This window comes from Pithys albifrons, chromosome 1 (genome assembly GCF_047495875.1).
Source record: "Pithys albifrons albifrons isolate INPA30051 chromosome 1, PitAlb_v1, whole genome shotgun sequence".
NCBI classification, from domain to species: Eukaryota; Metazoa; Chordata; class Aves; order Passeriformes; family Thamnophilidae; genus Pithys; species Pithys albifrons.
This window is the reverse complement of record NC_092458.1, coordinates 63,378,637-63,400,823: the sequence shown is the minus strand read 5'-3', so window position 1 is coordinate 63,400,823 and position 22,187 is coordinate 63,378,637. Positions and strand designations below refer to the sequence as shown.

Below are 22,187 nucleotides of genomic sequence, written 5' to 3'. Positions count from 1 at the left end.
AGATTTTATTATTTCTTCCCTACTTCCATGAACTAGGGGAACGGATTTCCATTTGACCTGTGTACAGTCTTTGGGCAGAGATGTGAGAAATAGCAATATCTCATGTGTTATAATTAGTGCCTGTGATTTGTTGAAACTGCTGTGGAACCTTTTTATTTTTAAATGAAAATGCAGACTAATTCCACATCTCAGGGGTTTTGTGAGTCAGAGTGTGGTTGTGCACATTCCTGACCTGATCCCAAGTGCCACACAGCTTGTGGAGAGACATGACCCTCTTCATGGCCCCTACTTCTCTCGGTGATGGAGTTTAGAAGGATCTGTAATATCTCGACCCATCTGTCATTGCAAGAGAAAAAGTTGCCTGTTTTAAGCAATGACTGAGACAGAATGAAGCTGAAACCAAGCTCTGAACTTTACTTGTTAGCATATGAGCTGGGAATCAACTCGGCATAAAATATGTTCATGAGACAGCCCTTCTGGTCCTTTCTCCCAGGGGTGAAGGATGCAGTGAGATCCCAGTTTCATCCATCTCCTAGCAGGTTCTGTTACAGCTCTGTCTTGAGGCAATACCACCTTTCCTGGGGAAGTAGTCTGGAAATAAAAGCATGTTAAAATTTGAAAATGCACTCTCCTCTCAGATGGGCTAAAAATTTGAGAACTATGAAATTCTGTATGAAATTTTTAGATTAATTTACGTAGGAATACAGTCATTAAACAACTCCACTAAAGGAAAGTTTTGTGATGTCATGATTATTTTCTGCATAATTGAATTTCTAAAATAGCGATCTTTGTTCCTGAACTTTCTTCTGATACCACAGTAGAAATCTGTAGCCAAGATAAGATCATAAGTGGATTATTAAAAAAAAATTAAAGCAAGACAAAAAATCAAATTAAAAAGAAATGCCTACATGTAAGTTAGCTTCATACCTTCAAACTAGATCAGAGCAGAGGGGGAAAAGAAATGCTTTTATTTGGAAGCAATGATCAGCATTTGATTATCATAGTTAATATGTCAATCTGCTTACTTTCTCAATCTGCAGCTAACCATTGCTCAGACACTTTTGTCTAAAGTCAGTAATTAGAGCATCAAGCAGGACCATGAGTTATGAGTGGCATGATTTGATCTATGGCCCTTTCTCCTTTAGATGGAAAAACTCTACTGCTTTGGCCAAGTTCTTATATCCAAGAACAGTGCTTCCAATTAATGTGCATAAATTGAAATATTGCTTAAAACTGCAAAGTGGGCATGAAAAATTCTTACCCTGTTTGGAGAATCTCAGTCAGCTCTGAAATTCTTGTCTATGCCTCAACACTGCAATTTTGTTCAAGACACTGATGCAATACAATCCCTCTAGCTAGCTCCTTCTGCAGAACCCTGGTATTTCAATGTGTCCTTAAGTATTAATGTGCAATGTATCCCTTTACTCAAGATCACTGCCGGATGACATTCCCTTCTTCAGGACATGGCACAGTCATTCCGGTCCTTTGGGAGATATTGTCAGTATTGCAAAAGCAGAAATAGTAGAAGGTGAAACCAATTAACTTTTGAAATATTAGCACGATGACTTGTTCCTTATCAATGGTAATAGAGCAAGCAAACTGCTTCCAAATGTGGTGAGGTGATGTGATAAAAGCAAAACCTGTGAAATTCTCAGAAAAAACCCCTTTCCACTATCTGATTTCTACTATTAGATTAACTGCAGCCTTTGCTACTCGACTCTCACTCATTTGTGGAGCTGAAATGTTTTTAATAGTTAACAGCCACACAAAGCATCATGTGTGTCTTCTGTAAATTTTACCCATTGATGAAAAAACCTGAATCCCCCAATACCCTCTGTTTAGCTGCCAGTTTTGCATGATTTAGCATATAATCATGTCATTGTTTTTCACAGTTTTCAATATATAGAATGTGACTCTGAAACTTGAGTCCAAAAACTGAAATCAAGAAAAGCAATAGGCAAGGAAGTTGGGTTTTATGCCTAAGAAGGTTAGAACAACCTCCGAAGGCTCTGAAGAGAGGGCCTAATAAAGACACACTGTCTGTTCTTGTCTAATTCTAAAGAGTTATGTAGTTCAGTATACGTGATCTGAAAATCTTTGGGATATATCAAGTTATGGTATAGCACAGTATCATGTATATCTAGTTACTGTTCGAAGTGGAATGACACATAAGAATTTCTGTATTCAGATATGCCTCCAATTTAACTTAAAGCTTAAATCAATTGAAACCTGGTTTACGACAATTTGGATCATCTCAGTAAGGGATAGGAATTAAACAAAGTCTTTATAAACCAGGTTTCAATTGATTTAAAATTGTCCATGTTTTACTAAAACAATTTAGCATTGTTTATTCCATGAACTAAGGCACATTTTAAACAGACGAGACTTGGGTTTGGGAAAAATTTTAGCTAAGAGAATATAAATAATACAATATTTTGATTTGGGAACTCAAAATTGGAAAAAAAAGGAAAGTTTGAAACAGATTGAAATTGTTCATACAAAGTTATCTGTACATACCTTTTGTTCCAGAGACTCTTTATAGTTTTTCATCAACCATGTGGCACAAATCAATGTAAAGTTTGCTTTGATAAATTGCATATGGGATAAAGATTTTTTAAATAATTATAGTCTGAATATTTTTATTATATAATCTTATATTCCATATGTTACAATTGCAGTTGGTCAGATTTCATTATATTAAGTAACATTTTAATAAAATATAAAAATATGATTCCATGTTATTATGGTTTAAAATTATGACTTCTAAGTTTGCATCATGGTTTTTAACCTAAAGAATACTGAAACTGTCTTACAGTATAAGTTAGCAAAATACATTGTTCTTGTTTTAGCATTTACATATTAAAATATTTTACATGTTTCTCTTTCAGTTTTAGCTCCTTTTCTTCCCAGACTGTTCACTTCAAGAGGCAAGTCACAGCTCTGTTAGAACTAATGACTGAGATAGCCCAGTCAATTTTAACCATTTCCTAATATATCATGAATCTGTGGGTAATACAATCAAACCCACTGTAGTGAATTGATACTACTAACTCCTGTCCTTGTCTTTTCTGCTTATACTTCTTAAAGCTGCAGTAGGACTCTTAAATACTTACATTTTCTTTTAAGATCCTGAGAATGCAAATTTGCTAACAGTTTGTCTCCTGCTTAGTAGGTGATTTTTTTCAGAATGAAAAATATGTGGATGTGTTCTAATATTGTAAGCTTGCATTCTCACTGTTCAATAGATATTTTCTATTCCCAAAGATTTTTTGTATTTTTTAAAGCACTGGTATTGCAGTAAAATAGGTCATTAAAAAATAAAGTAAATGTTGATCCAGTCAAGTTTTATGAATTTTACATTTAAAAAGATGTTCTCTTCTCTTTTGCAGAGTCATATTTGACTTGCTGAGACTTTTTTGTTTGCACTTCAGAGCAGAATTTAGCCTTAATGACATTTTTGAAAGATACATGTTCTTTTTAACTGGAGCACATTTCATCTATTTTGTCATATAGCGGGTGACAACAACAAATATGCCCCAGACAAGCAAAGCATCTTTGATGGATGCTTTTGCTACTCTCTAAAGGAGTAGTTTCTAGAGAGAAAGAAAGGAAATAAAAATAGGAGGATATGAGGCTTTAGGTTATTTTAGGATAACAAAAGGCTTTGTAAGGCATCTGTCTGGTTACTTGTTTGGGCTCGATCAGCTCAGAATCTGACTTCCATATCAGCCATGGTGAATTACAGCCTCGCAACATTCTTGCAACAATAAATATCTATTGTTTGTTCCATTATATGAGCAGGTTGAGAAACTCATCCAAATAACACAGGGAAAGCCACTAACTGCCTTTGATGCATCTTAGCCCTAATGTATCTTAACCTTCAATACAGAATCTTCCCTTCACCTTGGATGTTTGTCTCCAAGTGGAAGGAGACCCCCTCCCCCAGGTGCAAATGTACCAGGAAAGTTTGAGAGAGATGCAGCATCCCAGAAGTGCCCAAAATCCCAGGACTGCCCAAACTTTTAGCAACTCTGAACTTCAGTATAGGAATATTTCTAGCAAGCAGCATTATTACTGCTAAACAAGAGCTAATCTTCCATCCAAACCATCAAGGTAGCTAGTCTGCATTGGCTTGAGAACTAAATGTGGTAAGTCTTCTATCCAGAACTCTTGGGAGTGTGCTGAGTGTATTGACTTACTGCCCTGAGCTAAAGAACACACTAAGTCGTTACGATTTGACAGCTTGTATTATTATTAATGAGATATAAGACCTTTCACTTCCAGGTCATCTGTTTGAAGTCCAGAAAAAAATGGTGGTAACTAAACTTTATCAACATCTGGTTTGTGGCCTATGTAAAATAAACCTTTTGTCTCACTTCAGACAGAAATCATCACAATTTTGAGCAATTTCCAATTGAAAAAGTATTTGATGCTGTTATTAGAGAACTTGAAATAGTGCCAAAAGTTTACTACATGGAGTTACAGTGAAAAATGCATTAAAAAACCCAAACCAAACAAAAAACAAAATAACAAAAAAACCTCAAACAAACAAAAAACAAACAAACAAAAAACCAACCAGCCCATAGGAAAATATTCTATTCCAGGTTCTAACACAGAACTCATTTCCATTTCTGAAATTATTTCTAAGTCTTGCATAGGACCAGATGCAGTAATAAAAAGACTAACATTCCAAGGAACTGCATCTAAAGCTCCTAAAAACTTGAAAATTAACTATTTGGTATAGAAAACTTAAATATGATTCACTCATCTTCATAGGTATAATATGCATTTCATATTTATGCACTTATATATTGAGTTACAGTAACATTTCTCATGGCTAAGTCTGATGTGGAATTTTCTTTACAAGGCTTGACTAGTGTAGACACTCTCTGGCAAGCAAAGCTGTGTGCAACTTTTTCTTACTTATTTTTAGGGAGTAATGGAGGAGCATACTTTCTTGAGTTTTCTTCTGTTGCCATCTCAAAATTATTTTAAGTATGTAAGATTATTTCTCTAGTATTTGTTAATGGAGTTAGAAAAACAGTAGATTTTCTTAATTAAAAAGAAAAAAATAAGAAAAAAACCTTGCATCTCTACAAAGAAGGCAGAGTTTCTAAATTATTAGATTTTGCAGGCACATAAAAAAATAATTTGTTTGGGGCCAACCAGAGGAAATTTTGTTACATTATCTGCTGTTAGAGTAATGTGTTGAAGGAAGGGACCAAATAGAGCATTATATTGTCTCCAGCAGTGACCACAGGCTATCCAGGAGGTTTAGGAGTATGGGAGAGGAATCATCTTTATCCCTCTCAGCTCCTGAAGAGCAAAGCATGACATTGGTTCTGAAAGTAATCTCATCTTCCCTCTCCAACCCTTCTCCTCCTTCCCGGGTGAGTCCTCTCCCATGCAGCTCAGAGAGCTCTGGCATCTAGCACATGCTGTCCTACTGCAGCAGTTGCCATCCATACACCAGTGGCTCTGTTGGTCTGGGGTGTCTCGGCGGGCAGAAAGCAGCATCCACAGGAGAAACTCAGAAAGGACTGTAGTAAATACACAGTGGTGCTTCCTAATAATTCTCTCTCAGCCTAAAACAGCTTGCATCTCTAATACTGCTAGAGTCAGAGCTAGCAGTTATTATCTTTCTTCCCATTTTATCTCTCTTTTCTCTCTCTCTGAAGGTGACTAAGGTACCTTAAGCTTTGCCATATTTTATGTTTTTTTTCTTTAAGAAATTAGGTATGTATATATGCACACATGTCAGTTAAATAACAAATGTCAAAGTTTGAATAGAAAACAAAAAAAAAGTCTTAATATTTCTCCTAGTTTTTCAAGCTTAGTGGAAACTAGTCACTGAATTCAGCACGCATTACTGAGTAGTTCTCTCCCTTCAAACTTCATTACTCTTGCAAATTAGCATCCAAGATAGGAATTTGACTGGGGGGATTACTTGTCTGGGAAAGTGACAGGAACGTGAAATAAGAGTGATTCCACTTCCCATTCTATGATAAATACATAACCACCCAAACATGGAAATTTAATTCAGCTAGCTTTCCATAATTTTTGCTTATTACAATATAATAGACTCGGGTTTTGATCCTCAAGTCTATGTATAAAAAAGAAAAACATATTGGTATGAGTTTAATTCAGAGTATAGATTCAAGCATAAACTGAAAGCAGTTATACTTTTGATACATAGTTGGCTTTCACTTTGAAAAAGGCCTAGAGTTTCTATAACATACTATTTTTAGACATCTCAGTGTTTATTCTAGTCATTTTTTCCACATTACTATACAGAATAACTTAATATTTTATAAGATTGTTGTCAGTCACATATGATAGTGCTCCTAAGTACGGCTTTAAGACTTCTTCTCTTTGTACCTTAGTACACCCTCTCTTAAGTTTGAGCATCTTCAACTTTTAAAATGGCAGCCATATTTCCTGCTTCCCAAGCTTTAAAATTAAATCCATTAGCACTTGTTGGTTTTTATTTATAAGTGGCTCTGAGAGTGCTTCATGTGCTCTTACTCTCCAATTATGCATCTATTTAAATTCCTTTTTTTCCCTAACTTGCAAAATTCCTTTTATTTGAAATTTCTAAGGCTGCAGAATTAGACTACAGTGGACCCTACAACTTCACAAGTCTGTAGCTTATCCTTTGTCCCAAGGTACCACACCCTAGATGGAACTGGTTAACTGATCAAAAATCAAGCTGATGAGCTACCTGATATATAGGCAACTGCAGAAAGACAGTCCTAGACATAAGGGCGCTCCACCATTTTGCTTCTTTGCATTTTGCATCTTCTCTATGCAACTGGTTCCCTTGCAAAAATCCCTGTAATCTTCATAAGAATGTATCAGTACTGACCTACATAGATTAGTGATAGGAATGTACCCAGAACTACATTAACAGTACCTATGTTTAAACAAAGCATTTTCATTGACATTATGGACAGGATTTTTTTGACCTTTTTTTTTCCCCCTCTGGTGTTATAGAAGCAAACTAAAAAGTCTATCAAGACCCTTTGATTAGTCTTGGTTTCATTAACCAGAAATTGTACCAGAGGCAGCCTCATCCCATGCTTTTGGCTTGGCTTTCTAAAAATACATGGTTTATGTGAACATCCTCTGTCAGCCTCTATCTTTATAACTTCTGTACCTGGAAGCCATTTTGAACAAACTTCTAAACAGGAATAAAGACTTCAAAAGCAATAAAATTCCAGCAATGGAATCAGATTGTTAAGGAAAAAGCACGCATGACAGAGACTGCCACATCACTTCTCCTTTTATTATTAGGTACCAGAGAATCTTTGTGGAAGTACCACAACTGTGGGAAAACAAAACATGCAGTCAACTAGTAGACACAGTTGCACTGGAAAACATTCTCTACTGCTGTTTAGAGATACTCATATTTTCAGAAAATTTTGAAGTTACAACTATTGCATCTCAGGTGATTTTTCCAAACATACCTGTCAAGTGGGATGCTGACCCAACAATTTATTTCATTGTTTCCACATACATATAGTAGCTACTATCCAAATAAGTGAACTTTAAAATGGCACAAGGTGTCTCAACATAATGTTTCCATTTATTATAGTCTAAGAGGTAAAAAACTTACAGCCTGGCGAGCTTTTCTAGAATGGAGACTAGAAGAAATAAAAGCTGTGGTGTTCTCATCTTCCCTTTAATTTCTAATGATTTGAGCTCTATTGGCATGACAAGGTGCACAAACTGGACTGTGTAAGATACCTGTCAAGTCTAGTTCGCTGAGACTGGCAACTGGGATTTCATTCCTTGTGTCCCTGACTTATCCCAAATTTCAGTGGTATGTTGTTATAGTAGGATACTCTCTCAGCATTCTCCTTTCTTCTTTGAACATTAAATATGCTTTTCTAAGATGGGGGGTTCTGTTACTTTTTGATTAAATAGGCAGCTATAGTGATTTTCTCAGAGTAAAAACTGTCCCTTATGTAGGCATGTTCAGCAAGCACCTTAAGTTTTAGTTGAAAATGAGGAGGAAGCTAGTGCAGGTCATAGTGCATTTGTGTAGTGTTATATTCACATCTGGATGCATTGCTTAACAATCAAGTTCTTAGTTTTTTACACATCTTCCCTTACTTAGCCCTTCCAAGGTATAGCTTCAGGCAGAGCACACTGCATGAATCTAATTTTGAAGTGGCAAATGTGTGCACTGCAGTAGTGAGGTCCCCATCCCAAACATTCACATTTCTGGCCAGGTGTAAATCATTAGGAGGAGCCTTGATTATTATTAACACCTGATCATCTGGCAAGCTGGTGCTTAGACACGTCCTGGAAGAATACTAAACCCATGTAAGCCATTCACAACTTCTGCACATTTCAAATGTTCTCACATGTGCCACAGAGCAAATCAGACTTTATCCACAGAAAGGGGCAAAAGTCGCTTCTCTGAGCTAATACACAGCTAATTGTTCCATGGGACCTTCAGTGATTCAGTGGTGTTGAGCTTGTCTTTGCATATTCTTTAACTGTTCTATTAAGTAGTTGCTTTCTATCTCACTTTGAACAATTCAAAGAGATACTTATTTGTAGGAGTATAGGGAAACATGTTTTTCCTTGGGAAGAAACACTATTTTATATTTTTCTTTCAATGGGATCAAGGAGATACAGAATTCAGATAATAATTTGCCTGTGAAGGTGCATATGTCACTTAATCCAAATATATGGGAAAGTACATATATTTCTGAGTGAAAAATTACTCTTTTTCTTCTTAGGAAACACTGTTTTCAAAATCTTATCAAAACTATATATTTATTTCTTACTATTTTATTCAGAGTTGCAATATGCAAGATTATTTTTACTTATATTTTCTTTTTAATCAAACACATTTGCTTGCTGTTATGGCAACCACTTAAGAGAATTGAGTTGCTGTAATTGTTTAGCCATTTGTACTGAAAAAGACCATTGAAGTTGATGTTTGATGTTAGTAGGAGTAGTCCTACATGCTTTATGGAGGAGAAAGGGGGGGAAAGTGGGGAAAATTTTGAATAACAGGGCCTATCCACACTGGCAATGACATTTAAACAAACAATAAAAATCAATCCCTCTCTCACAATATGAAACATATGAATGTGCAGGCCTAAAAAGCCAACAAAGTAAGCTTGGATATCTCTGAAAACAGGGGAAAGGTATTGGGGATGTTATTCAGTGGTGGAAGAGAAAACCAAGATTATAGTCATATTTAGACTTAGATTCTGGGTTTTGTGTTTAAAAAGTTGTACAAATTATCTTTATTGAAACTGTTTAAAGTGATGTGTAAAGGGAGCTGTATATGTACATTCTTATAATGACCTTGGCCTGAGTGAAGGAGTTACTGCCTGTATTTGCTGTAGTGAAGAACAAATTGGGGGCAACTATCCTCATGTAAGTTCAATGTGTTTATTGGAGAAATATTTTTAAAGGATATTTTGAATCAGATTTATGACAACAGTGAGAGCAAAACTAACTAAATTCTGTGATTTTTTAAAGGAATCTTACTTTGTTTACTTGTTATTTACATGGCACTGCATGTATTATATTAGTGTTGTTTATTGACTGAAATATTTTTCAGACTACAGACCTTTTTCCAAAGGCTTCTAGTGCCTATACCTCTCTCTGTTTCCATGCTATGTGATTTATATTACAAGAAGCTGATGTTTTTGTGTGTGTAAGCATGTGTTATATCTAAGTTGTTCCAAGTATAAGGATTTGTACTCATTTTAAATACAACTCAGTGTCAGATACATCTGGCTTTAGAGTTAAAGTGCTGAGGAAATTTCAGTTTTCTTATTTGAGGTACTTTGTGAGTGATTTTTAATAATTATTCTTAGTGCTTAAAATTCTTGTTTAGGTATCATATCAAATTACAAATTGTAATTTACACAAACTGTTCTACATAGTAAAAGCATTAGTTTCAGCTAATCTATTTTGAATACATGTATATTTAAAAAATTGGTATTTTTTTTCTTTTAAAACACCATCAGCTAAAATTAAATGTGAAAATATCCACCACTTTTTCAGAGTAATTACCAGTAGGTTGTAAAATTAAATTGGTCTAGCCAATTGAATATGACTGAATATGACTTCAAAGTATTTGTCCCAGCTAAAACTTTTTCATCTGTAAGTTTTCACTAACATTTTATATTAAAAGTTAGACTTTTAGGTCTGCAGCCAGTAAACTTCTCGTTTTCGTAGTTCAGCCTATACTCCTTAGGAGTAATTGTGTCCAGTCTTCTTAGGTGATATACTTGTGCTGTAATTTTCAGGCTCATGAATATAACACGTTTAGCTCTATCAGTTAAAAATGACGTTTTATGAGAATGTTTGAAATAACAAGTTTGAAATACCGCTCTTTGGGAGCTTTCCTTAAGAGGTATAATTTTACTGGTATTGCCTTAGGAGATAGAAAGTTCTATTAGCTTTAAAAGTTTTCTGCTTGCCTTAAGTTGCTTTACTTGAACTTGGAAAATACAAGAGCTAAGACACACAAACTAAATACAGGGACTGAAGTCTCTGTTTAATAATAACTATGCAGAGGAGGAGGGAGGCTACATTCTGCTTCTATTCACTGGGACCTTCTAATTTCACAATCATTTACTTTTGGAAAAAAAATATTATTTTTAAATGTCTATGTGCAGTAGTGTTTATTTTAGAAATGTAAATCACATGTGCAGACCACAGGGATCATGCAAGGGGGAAAATTCACAATTTGAACTGATTGCAAGACCTGTGGATCTGAAGTCTGGTCTGGTGTAGTTTTAAGGCCCAGAATCTCTTTAGCAGGTCGCTGCCTCTCTGCTGTGGGACGCCTCCGATCGCTTCGCAGAGGTGTGGAAGAGGCAACGAAAAGATCCTTAGAAAGAGATGCTTTTGCTTATAGTCCCAACAGCTGACAAACACCCTAGACGCGTGTCACCTCTAGAAAGCAGAGGCTCTTGGACTAAGCGGGACAGCCACAAATTGGCTTTTCCTCCGGAGCGAGAAGGGAAGCTCCCTGGGTGCCGCCGGCGGCTCCTGCGCTGCAGCGGGAGCGCTCGGCAGCGTTCCCGGGTGCCAGTGCCACGGGTGCCGCTCCCCCGGGCAGCACAGCCCCGGTCCCGTGCTTTTCCGGGGCTGCACTTGCGTTGGAAATGAATATTTACATCCCCTGCAAAAGCGCAGCTCGCCGCCTCCAAGGGGCCGGGTTGAGGTTGGTAGCCGGAGCTCGTTATCCTTCCCGAATATGAATGAATCCGTCCCGCGGCCCTTGGCTCAGGTGTGCCCGGCCTTTCTTTCATTAGATTATCAATTGGCTTTGGGAAGGAGACTCAGCGCTTCCCGGTAGCGCGGTGCCATATGGAAAATCTGCGCTATTTTGATTATGCTCTATGTAAACATTTTAATATCGGATCCTTAAAATCCAGGGTCTATCCCAAAGGGGATTAAAACATAATCCTCTCTCTATATAGCTGTAGTGGATTAATTTCGTATTCTCTCAGTGGCTGGCTTGCTCCCTGAAGGTTACAACAAAAAGACTCAGTGCTCCTTAAACATGCTATGGAATTGCAAGTTGTAATTGGAGATTTCCAAAGGACAAGTGTAAAAGTGACACACTGTTAATACCTTTGTGTGTGTGTGTGTGTGTGCGCTTTCAGGAGACAAAAAAAATCTGTAAAGATTTTTTTAAGCTTAGTTTGGCACCCCCTTCCCCGAAATCACATATTTGACGGCTGGTTTGTGTTTTTTGGTTGGCTGTTTGGGTTTTGGTTTTGGTTTTTTAACCAAAAGCAAAAAAAAAAACCCACAGGGAAACGTTTTCTTATCTGGAAAGTACAGTAATGCTTATTTCTTGTCGCATTGTGATACCTCTGAAATGTTTACATTGCAACAAATCTAGGGTGGCATTTGAGCAGAATGCAGTGCAGATGCCAAGGTACCACTCTGGGAGCTCGGAGCCTTTTCTCTGGAGAAAAAAGCCAGAAATCCCCGATTTTTCCCTCCATTCAGTAAAGGGCTAAGAGGTGACTGTTCCCTATCCCTACACATCCACCCCTGCTTTTGCATCTCTGCCCTTTTCTTCAGTCCGTGAGGGCACGTCCCTGGCACACCCGCTAGCCGGGGTGCACCATTGTCTTCTGGATGGCAGATTAAAAGGTTTGGCCTTTTGACCATTAAATAGCGGTGGCTTTATTTTTATTTTAGCCATACAACAGCAGGGAAAAGAGGTAATTGGATTAAATTGATGTTCTTCCTTCTGGGATTCAGCAAAGCTCACAAACGCCTCCTTAAAGTGATAGAATACCGGGTCGTTTCCAGGACGCATCTACCGAAAACGCTTTTTTCCCCGCACAAAGGCCCAGGAACCCATCACTGTGCGCCGGGCCAAGTGGGCCCGAGAAGGGTAAGAGGAGGGGTAGAACGCTCTGCTTGAGAGAGCAAGTGCTTCTGCAGGGCAGAGAACCGCTGGCTGCCCAGACCCCCCTTCTGTAAACACAAAGAAAGGGGGCCTGGGGAATAGAAACCCAAATCCACTTGTAATCGTACAAGAGAATCGGGCGTAATTACTTGAGCAACCTAGATGAAGATTGATGAGGCTTTAAAGCGGCGTTTCGGATCGATCACCCTGCCCTATGGAGCCTGCTGCCGGGCTTCCCCTGCTCGGCTCGGCTTGGCTCAGCTCCTTTCCCACCGCCAAGGGAGGCAGAGAAGATGGAGGCGAGACGGGGAGAGCAGCAAAGCAAGCCCAGCGCATGTGATTCCGATCAGCTGACTAGGGTCAAGAGGCTACCCCGGTTTATTAGGAGATAGAAAACAATAAAATGAAAGAAAATAGAGTTTGTATCAATATTATCCCGTCTGCCACGCTGGGCTGCTGAAAGCTGTCACTGAAACTGTGCATTTTAGCTTTCCCCTGTACCCATAGTAATCCCTGCCTTCTTTATTTATTTTGCAGCGTGAATGACAAAATATTGTGCAATAAGGGCTCAAATTGGGTGTTACAGTAAAGTAAAACATTAACAACATGACAGTTAGATGCGCCGATACAGGAGTAATTTGGGCTAAGTGAGTAATTTGAAGTGTTGCTTTCAAGACCTGGTTGTAGAATGTGCGAGCGGTGCTGGGGGAGGAGAGGGCGCATCCGTGGCTGTAGCGCCGGTGCGAGCTGCAGCCCTGGGCTCGGCTCGGCCGCGCCAGCCCCCGCGCCGCGCTGCGCTGCTGGAGGGGCGAGCGGCCGGGGACGGAGCGGGGGGCGTACAGCTCTCTGCCCTCTGAGCAAGGGGATTTCCCTTATTGCAGGCAAGATGGTTTTTTAGCTGCTTAAAACAACCAAAGGTTTTTTAGTATCCCCTGAGATGGTCGGTTTGCCACTTTTTGAAAGGTGCCTCAGTCAGATGTACTCAGCGTTTATTTTTTTGCATGTCAGATGCATCTTTGTGTATGCATGGGGCTGTGTACGTTTATCTATGTGTATACAAATTACACGCTTTTGAGGTTAAATCTGGAAGAGTATTTTATATATAATACTTTCTTCGAATAACAGCAATTGAGCTTCCTAAACACAAACTGTTAGCTTCCACAGCAGACTGCATTCGTATTGAAGATAAGATGGTGAAAAAGCGATCCTCTGTTGATTTTTTGATAAAGCGGAAGGTTTTGGGGTTTTTTCCTGACTTAAAAGCTAACAATTTGTGTGGGGAAGACTGCCTTTTACAACAGGTTTTCCCCATCCCATCTTTTCAATGCCCGTGAAAGCATTTCGTTAAGGAATACATTTGAGCGAAATATTGTTACAGTAATTTTAAAAGGATAACGGCAGGGAGTTAAAACAAAAATGATCTTGCCGTAAATATATCTAATGATGCTAGCCTCTGTGTGCGTGAGGTATTGAAGTAGGTGTCAAATAAAATAAAAACAAAACAAACACAAAGACAAGAAAAAAGAAAAGAAAAAAAAAAGAAAAAAAAAACGAAAATTCATGTTACTCTCGGAGTTGAGGTTTGGACCCAGAGTTAAAAATAATGCTCCTAGGCCTCTCAGGTCGAAGCTGTGTGGAACCATCCGTCGCTATCGCACATAAACAGCGATAGTGTTAACGAGGAGCAAAAGGGCATGAAAAGAGAGGGGACCTTCTTCTAAGAGGCAGCTATTTTTCATCCTAACCCCTCTGAATTTCGCTGCTGTGATTTATCTCGCAACCCCAGAGCTCACAAACTCGGTTCTGCCCTGGCCGCGGAGTTCAAAGCGCTGGCCGCGGGCAGGGGGGGAATAAACACGGGGGTTTACAAACAGGGTTTATGAGGGGACTCTCCGGGCGCTGGCTCGGCAGCGGGAAGGGGAAGGGCCACCAGGGATGGGCCGGCCGGGCCCCTCCAACCTGACGCCGCTGCCCTTTCCTTGCAGGCCCCGTGGTCCTCAGTACGCCGGCACAGCTCATCGCCCCCGTGGTGGTGGCCAAGGGGACGCTCTCCATCACCACCACCGAGATCTACTTCGAGGTGGACGAGGATGACTCGGCCTTCAAGAAGATCGACCCCAAGGTGAGTGCGGCGGGCGGGCGGCCGCGGTAGCGGTTCTCGGCACACGTGCGCCGTGGCAGCTCCTCATTCCAAACTGCGTTCCCGTCTGCCGCCTTTCGCTGCATTTGGAAGAAAAAAAAAGCCGCAACGTAGTAATGCTGTTAAATCCTCTATTACGGCAGCGTGCGCGTTTTCCAGCAGCATTTCGCGCGGTGCCTTTGTATGAACATGGTCAGATTTATTAGTTAAGCCAATTGCTCTGAAATCCCTGGAGGGAGCAGCAGTCCCAGCCCGCAGCCTTCCCGAGACACAACGGAGAGTTTTACCCCTTCTGAGGATATCGGAGAATTCCGTTATTTCAAAAACTTAGTTTCCATGTAAGAAAATACGGCGCATTTTGTAAACACTCTGACTTCTGAAGTACAAGTTAATGCTTATTTTCTGAAAGGAGAATAAAAAGGGGAGGGGGACTGGAAATAGGGATGGACTCGAAGACTTGATTCCTGGGAAAGCTGTTTCTTTCTGAAGTCATTTACTACTACCAGTGCCCCAGCGCCGCCCCTCTCTCCCTTCCCCTCCCCTCCACGAAAACCTCCAGCCCAGCCGCAACAGAGCAGGGGTGCGTGACTTGAGCGGAAACGTTTGCGTGGCTTCCTCCCCACGGGAACGGCGTGGGGGTTGCCACGGGGGGAGAAGGGGGCAGACGGAAGGGTCGTATCTAACAGAGCACTCCTCTCGTCTGCATCTCTTTTTATTCTCACGGCTCTGGCTTTATTTCCTTGCTATTGCACTGGAAAATGTTGGAAGAAAGGAAATAGGGGAGGTACTTTTACAAAGACCTTGGGGTTTGGGTTTTTTAATGCAGAAATACTATAAATAATGTCCGCGAAAATCCCTTGTCTGAATGTTTGCAATAAGGTGATTTCTCTTTGGCGAATAATTTGTCAAACTTGGGACTTTCTTCGCAGTGCTAGGGTAAAAACTTTCTGTCAGCATCTCTGGATAAAACGGTTTCCCTAAAGAGCACCCGCTGGAAATAGTTGACAATGGGTGTAACACCGGCAATCGGCCTCTTTCAGCACTTGTTGACTGTTGGGATCCTAATCAAAATCCGCGTTGTTATTTTGCGTTTCGATTTAAAAGCTGCTTTCAAGAAAATTGTCCTGAGGGGGACCAGGCGGTGCGGTACGGATAGGAGGGTTTAGATCACTTGAAGTTTTTTAGACACGCACATGTTATTCCCTCTGAATGCCTTGGGAGCGCAGGGGCTTGATTTCTGGGAGTGCAACTGGCAATTTTACCACATTCGTAACGGATTTGTAGGTCAGAAGTAATATTGTTATTCACTTTATTGGTGCCGGCTTTCAACTATAAATTTTATTTTCTTCTTTATTAGTTACCTGCACCAAATTTCTAGTTTTATCAGGCTGACTGCTTACTCAATACATTGCTTCATGGATATGTTGCTTGTCCTCAGCTTTGTTCAAACCCGAACAAAAACACATCAACACCCTATAGTCAATCCTTCAAAACTAGATTTGTTTCCTGGTGGCTGAAAAACTGTAACTGCATTTAATAACCACGTTGGTGTCTGACAATTGCTGATGATCACCTGGAGCTAAAGTATAACATGCTTGCACCACCAATATTTCCCTATTCTACAAAGCTAATCAAAAATGAAAAATCAGGAGCCTGCCCTTAAGTTTTCTGCTTTACAGGATTTAAGCAACTATCCACAGAAAGGCAAAATCCCCGAAACATAGCTGCCTTTGGTTTTTCAAGCAGCAAACTTGATCCGATATTGAAACACTTACCCACATGCATTTTACTTCATTTATTAGCTTGTAATTAAATAAATCAGCAACAGAAATTAAAATCTAAATCACAAAAGGTAATTATCCAGTGTATTTCAAGTGCATTTTCAAATATATAATTCCAATATTCAAGCGTTATTATATAAGCAGAATCCAAATTTCTTTTGAATATATTTAAATAACATTTCAAGTATATTTATGGAATGTTAGAAATAGAACAAGCAATATATATGAAACGAAAAATGTAAACTTGTTAAGTTTAGACACTTCAAAAGACAATTAACAAAAGTACTGTGATAAAATCTACCTTTTTAAATGGTATCTTCTCTTTAGCAGAAAATGTCCTTGAAGTATCCAAAATGGCAATTTAACTTCTGTTCACCAAATCACAAAACACCAACATCCACAATTTCAAAGACAATGTGAGATCACAATATTTGATACAAATTCAAAGGTACATTAGGATTTGTTCAGGTGGCATATCCAAATAGCATTTACTCACAGAGGGTTTACATAAAAATACCGGGTTTTGTTATAATCCGTTGGTACCGTTTTTAGGCGGAATGGTCACAACCATGTTAAATTACGGCCAATTTTTCTTTCCAGGTAACTCTTTCCTTTTTTTCTTATTTTATTTTTCCTTTCTTCCTCCCTCCCTCTCCCCCTTCTCCGCCTCCTTCCCCCCGCCCCCCCCCCCAACGGGAAACTGCAAAACTGTGACGAACAGAAAAGATTCTTGCCGTTCGCATTTACTTTTTTTTCTTTATGAAGAGCCTAAACTATATTCCTTTTTAAAAGAGAATATTATTTGCATTGTTGTCAAGTGGAAACATTTGACTTTTCGTACAGGGAGCTTAAACTTCATCGGGAAATTAGCAGATTTATCTGTCAGGCCGGTTTTATAGTTACCCTCTAAAGTTTCTCCAAACTTTTCGGGTTGGTAAGTATTTCCCTGGCCAGTCGCCACGTTTGTTTGGCCGCGTTTTCCAGGGCCGAGTGAGGTTTGCCCTGAAAGAGGTCTAAGTTGGGCAAGAAGTAGTGCGGGCACCTCCTGCACTGAAGGCAGGAGATGAGCTGCAGTAAAATCCCGTTGAGCCGGTCCCCCAGGCAGGACTCGTCCCAGTCCGATTCGCGGGGATGCTTTTCGCATTCGTAGGAAACCAGAGTCTTCATGTGATAATTATTCAGGGGCTGGCCCGGCAGCTCAAGGTGACGGTCCCGTAAGGTTTTGAGGATGGAGAGGCATTTCTTCCTGCAGCCGCCCATCTGCAGTCTGTTCTCGGCTTCCGCGAACTGCAGCACCCAGGCATCGCTCTCGGCCGAGCTCTGCTTGCCGGCCAGAGAGTGGCACTCCTTGGACAAGAGGTTGAAGCCTTCCGCCTTGACCTCCGCCACCCGGTTGGGTCCCGGCCAGGGGATGTGGGGAAGCGGCCAGTGGGCAGCACTCCGCGGCCAGATCCCCGTGCACTTGAATGCCGGAGTGATCTGCACGACGTACCGATCCCTGATCCTCAGCTTCACTTCGCTGGTGTCTGCCACCATCTTTACCACGTCTCTGTAACTGCACTTATCCACGGCTTGAGCCACCAGAGTCTGGAATCTGGACCGGATTTTGCGAGCAGAGAGGTAGCCAGACGCTGTGATGAACTCCACCCAGAGGGACATACTCCTCTTGCGCCCGTCGCTTAACTTTAACACAGCGCAGCCCGGCAAGGAGCCGTCGTCCACGAAGTTGAAAACCCCCATTTGGTTCAGATACAGCACGACTTCAAACTCCGTGGGGGAGATGACTTCCAGCCCCTCGTAGCGATTGTCCATCTCGTTCAAGGAACTGATGAAGCGAGGCTCCTGCACCTCCACCTCCTTCAGCACGTCTGACACCACTTTGCAGACTTCTCGGATCGTTTTGGCGATGGCAGCTTTCCTGGCTTGGCATTTCTCATTGTAGTATTTATTCAAATGATACACCAGCTTGGCCTGGGCCGCGATCATGTTGGGGCAGAGATCCGGATTGTATACCGGAGTCTCGCAATAGGCTGTGGGATCCAATGCGGCTGCTAAGGCTGGAGCCAACTTCAGAGGAGAAACAGGCTGCCGCACTCTGAAATGTAACAAATGTTTTTCAAAATGCGCCGGGGCTGCTGCTCCTCAGATGCTCTCTTCCTGCTTTTTTAGATCAGCCGTCTTGAAGTGTGTGTGGCGGGGGGGAGGGAAGGGGGAGCGGGCGGGGGACTGGAGGGGGCGATATTTTTCCTTCCCCTTTTTTTAAAGGGTCCGTGAGTGAAAGGAAAGCATCGAGAGCTGCACCTTTCCCAGCAGCAAGAAAAAACAAAAGTTGCACTGAGACACAGCTAGGCTTCCAGTAGTCAAAATAATAAAACCTCTTCGTATTTATTTATGTTTTCCTGTAGTAATCACCGTGTGTATGCAGGGCGGTTAATCAGTTGGTGGAAAAAAAAAGTGCCGTGTGTGTATGTCAGAAGAAGCTGGCTGTTGGTTTGTATAAGAGCCCAGATGCACTCGTGTGGAAATTATAAAGGCAGGGCCAGGCAGGCGGGCGGCCAATCGCCACTGGGCTCGTCACTGCAGCCTCTTTCAGCTCAAACCCGGCTAATTAATCCCTCTCTAGGAGATAGATATGTACACACAGCCACACGCACATGCACACGCACACGCAGGCACATACAGAAAGGTAGAAGGTTACTGGCTGAAAAAACGCCCCGGTCCTGAGTACGCTCGGAAATCAAGAAAAATCGCTCTCCTTTGGGTGTAATTTGAAGGGTATTGACGTTTCGAAAGGACTTGGCAAAACTGTGCTGCTCTGCACTGAATCCCTGCGTGCCTCCCCATGGCCGGGACGTGAATGCAGGTGTATTAATGGGCATCCATCAACTAGGGAACTACAGACCGGGCTCGCTCCGGCAGGAGCAGAGGCGTAAATTCATTAACTCCCACTTGGCGTCACATCATGCTGTCCTTTTCCTCTTGATAGTTGTCTGTAACTGCAAGCGAGAAGTTGTTGGGTTTGGGTGGGTTTTTTTGTTGGTTTTTTTTTTTTTGCTTGCTTGTTTGTGTTGTTTTTTGGTGTTTTTTTTTTCTTTCGTGAACAGGCCAGTGAACAAGGCAGCGGATTCACGGCAAATTTAGTGTTCTTTGGAGTAAAATATTACGCAGAAGTCCACGTTTTGTATTGTTTTAAAAGATCTTCTGACGGGCTTTAATCGATTTCGAGGTGTAATGCATTTCGGCATTCTCTCTGTCTCTGCCTTGCTTTTTGTATTTTTACCTTATGAAGGGAGAATCAATCGCTAAACGTATCTGTCAGGTCTTTTTCACATTCCCTCCAGAAATCAAGTAGCAGAAACGGACGGTAAATCTCATTTGCCAATTCTTAGCTTCGTTTTTTTTTTATTCTGTATTGCGCTCCGATATGTTATGAAGAGTGGATGTTCAGCTGCTTTTTTTGAGACGCAATATCTATTAATTTCAAACCGGGAGGATTTATCGTATAGTGAGCTCTGCTAGCAAGCTGCGCTTAGTAAATGTGCACACGGGAGGCACGCTAGCGACTGCAAACATGCTGGCTTGCTTGTCTGACAGTTTGGGGTTTCGCCTGTGTGATGTGTAATTAGCAATTTTTGCCTTTGGTACTTTAGGTGTTTGTAATCGGAACCTTTATTTGCACATAAGATGGAGTTGTAAACTCTGCTTCACAGCATTCACTGTGCATCAGTTTAAGAGAACCCTAGATTTTCTACATATATTTAAGAAGAAGGGAAAAAAAAAGAAAAAACCAAAAGACCCCAGCAAAGCTTTTGGTCGCTTGTAATCTTTAATCTACTGACCGATTACCAATGCCTAACGTAACTGTCACAGGCATATCCGTCGCGAGGAGAAGTCATACCACAAAGAATATTTCATGACATTTATTCAGAGTATGAACGCGACCAACTTTATGGCACATAGAGGAGGATTTGTGACAGTGCATTTGGCTCCCTCGGTCTGCGGTTGTGTGGGTGCTCCCCTTGCCGTTCCCGAAGAGGAAGTTGACCGGAATTCTTTCCTGCCCATGAGTAGAGCAGGGCTGGGGCTGTCACTGAAAAGATGCAGGTGACAGGTCGTCCTGATGAAGCTTTCCCTCTTCCCGGCCGCAGCCGCCGGGAGAAGGGAGACCGCTCTCTAGCTGTTGCGGGTGGAGAGGAGGTAGTTTCCTCTTGAGTTTTCTCCCTTGTCCGCTTAGTTTCTCGGCCAGACGCCGGGCGGGACACGCGTTCCTCCCCCCCGGCCGCGGCCGGTCCGGCAGCGGCAGCGGCACAGAGCGCCCGGTCCTGGTTGCTCCGAAGCTGCCGCAGAGGAGTGCGGCTGCCGCACCCGGGGCTGCCGCGTCCCTCTGTCCCTCCCTCCTTCCCCGCTGGGCGGTGGCATGAGCGGCCGCTGGGCTGCGGGCTCCCAGGGTCCGGCTGCCCCCGCCTTCCCGGAGCAGGCACTTTGGAGGAGTCTGGGCTGGCTCCGCGGGGACAGGCGGGCGCCTCCCCGCCGCTCTTACCGGCGGCTGCCCCTGGCTGCGCGAGGAACCTGCGGGCTGCGGGGGCGGAGGTCGGCCCTCTTCCCCCTTCCGCCGGCTCAGCGGCACCGCCGCGGGCCCCGTCGGCGAGCCGGGAGGGGGAGGCACCTCGCCGGCCCGGCACGTCCCACACCGCTGCCTCGAGGATGGGGCCCGGCACGACCCTAGACCGCCCCTCGGGGCCGGGGTCGATGCCGGTCGCGTCCTGCTCTCAGACACGGGGCGGCGTTGGCTGCAGCAGGGCACGGGCGGCCCGTGCGAAGGAAGGAAAAGCGGTCAAGTTGGGACCAACTCCGGCGGGCGGATCTTGGGACCGACTGGTGCCGGGAAAAGGCCCGTTGCGGCCCCGTTCCCGGCCCCCGTTCCCGCTCCGGGGACCTGGGGCCGTCCGGCTCGAAAGCTCCGGCGCTGCTGCGTTGGGGGCGGCTTCTTTGGGATGTAAATGTTAAAAGAGGCGCTTTCCCGCGGGGTCACAGACCAGCGCCGGGTAAAACCGAAAGTTACAGCGGGTGGACAAAAGGTTGTCCCTTCCTTGCCGGGGGAACAGCTCTTTCCTGCGGAGTGGGCACGCCTCAACTTCCCAGCGTTGCGGCCGCCTCAGAGCTGCACGTTAGCGATGGAAATGTGCTAGGCCAGGATTTGCTTATTTTTGCCCCTTGGGTTTTAGCTTGTAATTCCTGTTGCTAAAGGCAAAAGTGGAAAGGTCGTACCTTTAAGCTGTCAGAAGTCGTAATATTCATAATGTGGAAAAATTAATTTCAATAAAAATTACGTTTTATATGCTAAGTCAGAGCTTTCAATGTGTGATGCTAAGATTAAGCTCTGATATCAAGTAATGCAGGTTGTACCTGTTTATTGTATCTTGGTAGCTGTGGGAAATATTAGCTTTAGCTTTGGCTAAAGATCTTTAGCAGTGAAGGTCGCTATTCACTGTACCATTTCATTTCACACATACACAACAAACATTTGATAGTTTGAAAATTTGTGGATTTAGGCTTTGCTGGCACCAGTCAACCAACTGAAATGCGACTGTGAAGTTGACCCGATTGTTTAACAAGAGAAGAAGGCAGTGGCTTGGTTGAAATGATGCTGAAAATTACTATCTATGTTACTATATAGGATATAAAAATATGGATATTTTTCAAAGCTTCTGACCGCTTAATGCAGGTAATTTTTCTCTGTAGTTACTCATGTGTTCTTTGTAAACTATCAAAGGAACACTTTTCATCACTGCATTTTATTTCTGTTGAGTTTATTGAGTATCGAGTTGTTTTGTTAAATCGGAATTAAAATCACCTC

At 42.1% G+C, this 22,187-nt stretch overlaps 2 protein-coding genes across 7 annotated transcripts in view; one reads left to right on the top strand and one right to left on the bottom strand.

The window, feature by feature from the left end:
• Positions 1-22,187, top strand: part of NBEA (neurobeachin) — a 488,059-nt gene that overhangs the window by 312,838 nt on the left and 153,034 nt on the right. For all 6 annotated transcript variants that reach the window (XM_071552778.1, XM_071552759.1, XM_071552769.1 and 3 more), the window contains one exon: positions 14,395-14,531. In XM_071552778.1, coding sequence (XP_071408879.1) covers positions 14,395-14,531 — 137 coding nt within the window. The remainder of the gene's footprint in view (positions 1-14,394; positions 14,532-22,187) is intronic.
• On the bottom strand, positions 17,194-18,316 carry MAB21L1 (mab-21 like 1). Its single transcript, XM_071571155.1, has one exon. It carries the CDS (start codon positions 18,314-18,316, stop codon positions 17,237-17,239), a length of 1,080 nt encoding a protein of 359 aa, XP_071427256.1. The 3' UTR covers positions 17,194-17,236.